Below are 8,880 nucleotides of genomic sequence, written 5' to 3'. Positions count from 1 at the left end.
AACTGACATTTTTCATGGTTGTAATAGATTCTTTTACATAAAAGATTATCCAATCAAAAGGTAAATAATAATACCTAAAGTTATTGAAAATAAATAAGTTTTAGAATGGTTTAGCTGTCCTTGGCTGTGAAAGGTTGAATATAAATGTCTTAACACAACAATTATGAGAAAGACATGATGGCTATGTCAGCCAGTTAGATGAGAGTTTTCCAAACTGCTTATGGAAGCAACACACTGTATCCTATGATAGAATTAATGTACACAATTATGATCTAATAAAAAATAAATTAAAAAAAAAGAATGGTTTAGCTGTGATCATACAAACTATTGCATTATTCTCTCATTTGAAACAATTAAAATACAGATTAAATATACAAAACAATGTTTAATGTTTTGACTTGAATCAGACAATTAAATACAGTGAACCCTGGGAGAAGAGAAGCAAAACAATTGAATATCATGGTTTTCTCAGCTGACTACCTGGAAAAAATCTTCTATCCCATGGTAGCCGAGCTAGAGGCGGGCTGACTCACTGAGATGAGGAGATAAAGCTCAGAGTATGAGAGTTCAAGGCATCTAGAGTCTTCAAGATAGAGTAGCACAGACTAAAAAACTACATAGTTAGAACGTAGACTTTGCTGAAGGTCACCTTCTAATATTTAGCTGATTATTGATGAGTAAGTGAGTTAGGAAACTGCCCAAGGCCTATCAGTTCATGACTGGATTAATAAAATATGAGATAAACACACATACACAATTCAGCCATAAAAAGAAGAATGAAATAATATCTTTTGAAGCCATGTGAATGGATTTGGAGACCATTATCCTAAGTAAAGTATCTTGGGAATGGACAAACACACACCACTTGTACTCTGTAAACATTGAGAACTAATTGATGGATGCTCATGGACATAGAGTTGTAAAGGTCATTGGAAATCAAGCCAAGATAGAGGAATAAGGGAGTAAAACTTATCTATCAGGTATAATGAACACTATTTGGCTAATGGGAACACTAATGCCCTAACTTAGGCATTTTTAAAAGGTATTCACACAACAAAAATATTTCTACCCCATTAATATTTTGAAATAAAAAGTCAATTCTTTAAGTAAAAAAATACAAAATAAGCACCATAAAAATAATACTAGTGAACAGCAGACCTTATGAAGTGGAAATATTTTCATTTTTTATTTTTTTTTTTATATCATCTGCTTTCTGTGAATTTCCTTCATTACAGGTACTTTTATTTAAAATGATCAAAGAACTGGTTCTTTTTCCTTGTTTATGTTTCAAATGCATACTAATTAAATACTCTTGAGTTTTTTGATGCTGTGTGCATGAGACATTGGCCTAATTAATTGGTAGAACACAAATGTCTTAATGCTGTAATTGGGTAAATGAGGCGAAGGCTATGTTGATTAGTAGGATATGAGCACTCCTATTTGGAAACATTTTTAAATGAGCTAAAACTGATTGAGAAACTGGCTCGGTGCCCATGGCACAGTGAGTAGGGTGCTGGCCACATACACCGAAGCTGGTGGGTCCAAGCCCTGTCTGGGCCTGCTAAACAACAATGACAACTACAACCAAATAAACAAATAAATAAATAAAAGTAGTCAGGCATTGTGGTGGGGACCTGTAGTCCCAGCTACTTGGGAGGCTGAGGCAAGAGAATTGCTTAGCCCAGGAGTTTGAGGTTGCTGTGACCTGTGACATCAAGGCACTCTACCCAGGGTGATAGCTTGAGACTCTGTCTCAAAAAAAAACCTGATTGAGGAACAAATGTATAATCCAATTTTCTACTAAGATTATAGAAACTCATTAAGAGAAGAAACATATTTGTATGAAGAAAATTATGAAAATATCTAGCATAAATAATTACAAAGATAAATTGTACACAATATTTAAGATATATACATTTATACACATACATACACACATATATTATATATATATGCGCACAAGCATATACACACACACATACACTCATATTTTTTTTTTAGAGATGAATGTTTTTTTTTAGAGATGAATGTTGCCTTGACTGGGCTGCAGTGGTGTGAGCATAGCTCACTGCATCCCAGTCTTGGACTCCTTGACTTAAGCGTTCCTCCTGCCCCAGCCTTTGGATTAGCTGGAACTATAGGTGCATGTCTTTACACCCAGGTAATGTTTTATTTATCTAATTATGTAGAGACAAGATCTTTCCATGTTGCCCAGACTTGTTTTCAACTCCTGTCCTAAAGTTCTCCCACTTCAGCATCCCCAGCCTCCTGAGTCACTGGGATTGTAGGCATAAGCCACCCTGTCTCACTCAAAAAATATATATTTTTAAGAGTACCCAAAATCTTTTAGAGAACAGAGATAGTAGAAATATAATTTAACGTATTTTAGATATTTAGATGTAGCTTCATGCCAAAACCACAGAATGGCATTAGAAGAAAAGAGGGGACAGGCCAATCCTACTTAGAGAGATGGGTTTCAATATAATAAACAGAACCATACTTATGCATCAATAAAGCCTCATGCCCAAGTTTGAATTATTTAATTAGTATTAATTTGCATCAATTAATCATTGATGCATCAAAAAACTCGGAGTATTTAATTGGTATGCATTTGAAATATAAACAAGGAAAGAGAACCAATTCTTTGCATCATTGTTATGCAATGTAGTATACCAAACCAATACATTAACAAATAATAGAAATACCAAGATTATGTCAATACAGAAACATATTCACCAATGATACCATTCTAGAAAATAAACTTCCTTGACACTAGAGTAGAAGAAATTTTCTCTTCTATCCAGTTAATACATCAATAATAAACACATTGAATTTTAATCAGATAGCTAAGTACCGTGTCTTCTAATACCATTCATTCAAAAATAGATTGGGATGTATATATATAGACAAAATTAAAACAAAATAGATTAGGGTTATTGTCAATCAAAATAATAATAATTTATGAATGTTGTTTTTTGAGTTTAAAAGAAAAGTCAGCAAGTTAGCAAGAAACCTTAATATACATATATAAAATTATGCATAGTTATTTACATTGGGAAATTGTGACTTTTAAATATTCTATTTGATAATAAATAAAAAAAATAAGATTTTTGGGATAATATATAAACTGGTGCAAGATTTGGTGAATAAGGAAAAAATGTAATTAAATGGGATAATATACCATATTAAAGAATAGAAATTTTCAATGTCACAAAACTATTAACTTTTTAAGATTTTCATTAAAAATCTCAGTTAAAATTTTGATGAGATTGAGAAGCAAATTATTATGTTTCTGTAGAATAGTAATTGGCCAGAAAAGCAAGACTTATGTGAAGAAAAAAAATGTGAGGATTCTTTTATAAATTAAGTCTAATTATAGTTATGTAAATCATGACAATAAGTTTTATGTACACACATAATAAAATAAAGAAATAAATCAGGAAATAGAAGTTTATTACATTTAAGACCTTCTTAAACTCATCAGAATTTATCAGAAGAATTTTATTGAAAAAATTTTGACAAATCATGCCACCAAAATTGATATTTTAAGAGTTCTTTTGCTACAATACAGTTTTTAATTCAATGAAGACAAAATTTACACATCTGTTTGTTAACCTTACATATATGTGATCACAAACTCTCACCACCACACACAAGGGTGAGAACTTGAGAGTAAGATGATCATGTCTTTCTCTTGCCCCTCTAAGCCCATCTCTGGGATTTTATCTTTCAGATCCAGGAGAGAAAAGCTTCCACTCTAATATATATCTGTAAATGACAGATATCTTATACAACATCACAGGTATTGTTCAAGGCCCTACATATAGCCAATAACTATGAGTGATACTTTCAAAAGTTTTTGTTAGCACTGGCACTGGATTAATACGTACATTTGATCTTATTATCTATATGTCAGTAATTGCCCAATAATTTGATATCAACTTCCACAGCAGTCTCATCCTAAACATCTTCATATCTATGCTTAAAATGTGGGCTATGTTTTGTTCATAAAAAGCAGATAATAACAGCAGTGTCCCTCCCAGACTCAGAATTCCTCTAATCCTTTAAAAACATGCAGTAACTCCTACAGATTTTTAGCTATTAAAATAAATTTGTGACTCGATGCTTGTAGCACAGTGGTTATGACACCAGCCGCATACACTGAGGGTGGCAGGCTCAAACCCAGCCCAGGCCAGCTAAACAACTGCAACAAAAAAATAGCTGGGCGTTGTGGTGGGTGCCTATAGTTTCAGCTACTTGGGAGATTGAGGCAAGAGAATTGCTTAAACTCAAAAGTTGGAGGTTGCTGTGAGCTGTGATGCCACAGCACTCTACTGAGGGTGACATAGTGAGACTCTGTCTCAAAAAATGAATAAATAAATAAATAAATAAATAAAGTAAAATAAAATAAAATAAATTTGCTAAGCTTCACCTCATGCTTTGTCTTAGTCTTGTTGGGATGAAAAAATAAAATGCCACAGACTGAATGACAAACAACAGAAATTTATTTCCTTTAGTTTGGGAGCTAGAAGCCCAAGGTCATGGTCCTGTAATATTCAGTTTCTCATAAAGTTGTTCCTGATTTTCTGACAGCCACCCTGTCTCTGTGCCCTCACAATTTTTCTTTTGGGTACATTTAGAGAGAGAGAGTGTGAGAGCAAAAGTCTCTTATTATTAGTAAGAGCTCTATTTCTATCTGATCAGAGCCTCGCTCATATGATTTTATTTAATTCTAATTATCTTCCTAAAATTCAAACTCTAAATGCCATCAAATTGGGACTTAAGGACTTAAACAAATGAATTGGGGAGGGGCACAAGCATTTAGTCCATAAAACTAAGGAAAAAGATGGAGTTTTTTCTGCCGTCTAGGAACATTTTGAAGCCTTCATTCAGCATTCAGCAATGAAGCATTAATAAGATGATCATGTCTTTGTCTTGCCCCTCTAAGCCCGTCTCTGTGATCATCTTCTTCTTCAGCAATGAAGCATTAATAAACATTACTTTTAGTAACTTCATTAATTAATGAAGTTCCTCTTGTTACTTTTAACCCCATTTATATTACAATAATTCTTGACGCACATTGGGGGAGGGTCTCTCTCAGGTGAGTGCTTGTGACTGGAATCTTGAAAATGATCAAATGCTTATCTTGAGGGAAGAATTCCTATCTTATAATCAATGTTGTCAGCATCACAATGACCACTAGTACTCTGTAAAGTGAATCCTGACCGTAAAACTTGGACTATTAGGAAGATTGATGCTAGCTAAGTTGGTATAGGGAGGGTAATATCCTGAAAATTTGCACTTAATGGTCCTTGAGAATTGGAGATGGAGCAATGAACAAGAATGTCAGAAGTCTCTGTTCTCATGTTGCCTATCCTGTACTGAATGGTGTTAAGTGTCATGAAGAAAGACAACACAAGCAAGGGAGATAAGATTAGAGTGCTGGGAGGATGCTCTTCAGGGCAGATAACACTAATAAACCTCATTTGTCCTCAACATCCAGCAGACACATTTAACTTCCCTATAGAGCTTGGGTGCAAATTCCTGGGGAGTCCAAAATAACCAATATAAATACTAATCCTTCATATTCGTGTGGTTTTATAGACATTTATATGCATCTTTTTAAAATAAGATTCATTATATTTAATACAGGAGCCATTTGTCTTATCCTCATAGTCTAGTCTAGCTAATATTCAGGAAAATCTTTCTTGAAATAACAAGTTTGTTTAAGAGTCTGGTTTAAGTAAGACCCAGACAAAATGTTTCCAATGTTATTTCATGGAATTGGACTTTATTCTGGTGAATTCTTCTGAAGTATCATCATGGACAGAGTGAGAATGTCATGTTTCTACTCAATGGTACTTTAGAAATGGATTTATGATTGGACATTTTTGATAATTAAGTTAAGAAATTACAACATTATGACCTAAGATAGTAATAACAATGAAGTGAAGGGAAGCAAATCATTTTAGATGATGAGGTGCTATCCATCCCAATGGTTCTGAAACACATTCTCTATATAACCATTAAAAATAGAACGTTTTTAAGAACAAAAATGGGCGTATGGATTTTGTTTAAATTTTTTTGTGGTTTTCACTTATTTCCTAGTAGAAGTTTTAGTCAGTGCAACAAAGTAAAATAAAGAAATAGAAAAGAAATCAGTTAAGTAAAAAAAATCCATACTGGCAAAGAAAGAATTCTATATTCATAAATTAAGTGATACTACCTGTAGAAAATACAATACAATATACAAAAATGTAACTAGAAATAGCAACTGAATTGAGCAATTTTGAAAAACACAAAGCCAATATGTAAAAATCAATTGAATGTCTATTTACTGTCAATAAATAATCAGAAACTGAAATTGTAAAAATTATGTTTTTACAACAGTACCAAAAACATGAACTAGTTATGGATTAATCTGTAAAGAAAAAAATAAAGATTTGAAAGGCTATCTGAGAACTATAAAAAATGCTGACATTACAACATTAGGAAATAATTGAAAGGGTAAACTGAATTCATGGGTTAGAAATCTCAATGTTGTTAAAATGAAATTTATTTCCAAATTGATGTACAGATTTGATTTAATCCTAATTAAAATTCCAGCAGCATTTGAAAAGGATTTATATTTTTTTTGGTGAGCTGCATTCAAGATAAGCATTTTATTAAATTTTTTATGAATGTATACAGTTTTTTACGCACTTATATTCTGATGGATCAAGATGCTTTACAGGAGATAAAACAATCACATATATCCATCTATTCAATTACTGATTCTTTCAGTCTACATCATTTTATTTTTCATATACTTTCATTTTGTTAATTGTTAAACACAAAAGACAATTGGAACACACTCTGTCTTCTATATTACAGACTATCATAAGGAAACTAAGAAGACCAGTAATGCCATGTTTGTACAACATAATCTACATGAGTGGCAGTGATTTGGAATAAAATCCAGGGTAACCTGAGATCCACAGTAATCACAAAGAAAACTTCTTCTTGCTCCTCCTCAAAGCTTGCTGGACATCTTTGTTCCTCAGGCTGTATATCAGGGGATTCAACATGGGAATGACAATGGTGTAAAAGATGGACACTACCTTACTTTGCTCTATGGAGACGATGGCACTAGGTTGTGCATACATGAAGAAAACTGTTCCAAAAAACAAGCACACTCCAGTTAGATGGGAGGCACATGTGGAGACGGCTTTCTGGCGGCCCTGTGGTGTCCGCATCCTTAGTATAGTTGAGATGATGTAGGTGTATGAGATGAGAACAATCAAGAAGGTACCGATAATAATGGAACCGCATAAGCCAAGAAGAACCAGTTGGTTTATAAAGGTGTCTGAACAGGAGAGAGGCAAGAGAGGGAGGATGTCACAGAAAAAGTCATTGATTTCATTGGACCCACAGAAGGGCAAGCTGAAGGTCATCATTGTTTGAGTGACAGCATTGAGTACACCCCACAAGTAAGATCCCAAGACTAGCCATACACAGACCTGGTGAGACATAGTCACAGAGTACAGAAGAGGGTTGCAGATGGCAATGAAGCGGTCATAGGCCATGGCAGCCAGGAGAAAGGCCTCTGTGGTACCAAAGAGAGACAGGAAGAAGAACTGAGCAGCACATCCACCAAAGGACACCGTGTGGTCTTCCTTTATGCAGTTCATCAGAGTCCTGGGGGCAATTGTGGAAGAATAGCAGATGTCCAACAAGGAGAGGCTTTGGAGGAAGGTGTACATTGGAGTGTGGAGGCATGAATCCACCCTGACAATTACAATCATACCAAAGTTTCCCACTACAGCTATGACATACAGGGTGAAAAAAATCAAAAATAGCATGGTCTGTGTTCTTGGACCCCCTTGGAATCCAAGTAGAACAAACTCTGAGACATGTGTAAAATTTTCCATTGTGTAAGTACAGCCTAAGAGAGACAGAAAAAGAAAGAGAGGAGAAAGAGAAGGGAGGCAGTGGAGGAAGGAGAAAATTTGTAAGCTAAATATTATTTAATGCTTATGGCCATTAAATTAAATTTGAGATCTTCATGTGACACTGCAAACATTCTGTTTATGATCTTGGGTATAATACCTTGGTCTACTGCATTCCACATGCTGTGAAAAGGAATAGCTTCTGCTGTAGGGGAAAAGGAATTGGAAGTAAGCATTTGCATGCAAACAATCTGCACCTATAAATGCATCACCATGTTATTTGACTCTGATTGCACTGATAATATATGGGAAAGGAATCTAATCTATTTTGAGTCATTCTTTCATTTCACATCCCTAGGTTTTTTTTTATTTTTCTTTCAATTTAAAGAAGACTCAAAGTCAGAACATAGAGACAGACATAAGGACAACTGAGACTTAACTATTATTAGTTTTGCATTACAAGACTTGTCATCTGGGCTACGCTGGGAGATGTTGACAAGTGGATTGACTATATATGTAAAATAAAGTCACACTATCTGACATTGTCTATTATTAGTCTCCTGAACTGCTCTAACAAAGTAGTTTAAACAAAAGAACTTAATTATCTTGCAGTTCCAGAGGACAGAGTACATACAGAGTGAGTTTCAGTAGCCTAAAGTGTGTTAGAAGGCCCTTGATCCTTTCAGAGGCATTAGAGAAGAATTTCCTTACTTGCCTTTTAAAGCTTGTAAAGATTACCTGCATCCCCTTATCTATGGCCCCTTTCTTTGTTTTCAAATCCAGCAGTGTAGCACTTTTTCTCCCTAACCTCTCTGTTTTTGGTCTTGAGAGGAAATATTATGTTATTTACTCCACTAATGTAATTTGAGCAATTGAAATAGCACTTGGCTAAGAGTTAAGACTCAAATAAATGTACTGAGTGAAGAAATAAATGAGTCCTTTTATATCATCC

The 8,880-nt window shown here is 34.3% G+C and overlaps 1 protein-coding gene across 1 annotated transcript; it reads right to left on the bottom strand.

Moving 5' to 3' along the window:
- Positions 1-6,983: 6,983 nt before the first annotated feature.
- On the bottom strand, positions 6,984-7,910 carry LOC100945020 (olfactory receptor 12-like). The gene has a single exon (XM_003802668.1). The coding sequence runs from the start codon at positions 7,908-7,910 to the stop codon at positions 6,984-6,986; it is 927 nt and encodes a 308-aa protein (XP_003802716.1).
- Positions 7,911-8,880: the final 970 nt, after the last annotated feature.

This window comes from Otolemur garnettii, unplaced genomic scaffold, assembly GCF_000181295.1.
Source record: "Otolemur garnettii isolate 467f Iridium unplaced genomic scaffold, OtoGar3 scaffold00253, whole genome shotgun sequence".
Lineage (NCBI taxonomy): Eukaryota > Metazoa > Chordata > Mammalia > Primates > Galagidae > Otolemur > Otolemur garnettii.
Note: the sequence above shows the minus strand (reverse complement) of the source record. Positions and strands in the feature narration are given on the sequence as shown.

Bases quoted from the DNA above. Each gene is read 5' to 3' on its own strand.
- LOC100945020 (XM_003802668.1), bottom strand. From the start codon at position 7,910: ATGGAAAATTTTACACATGTCTCAGAGTTTGTTCTACTTGGATTCCAA.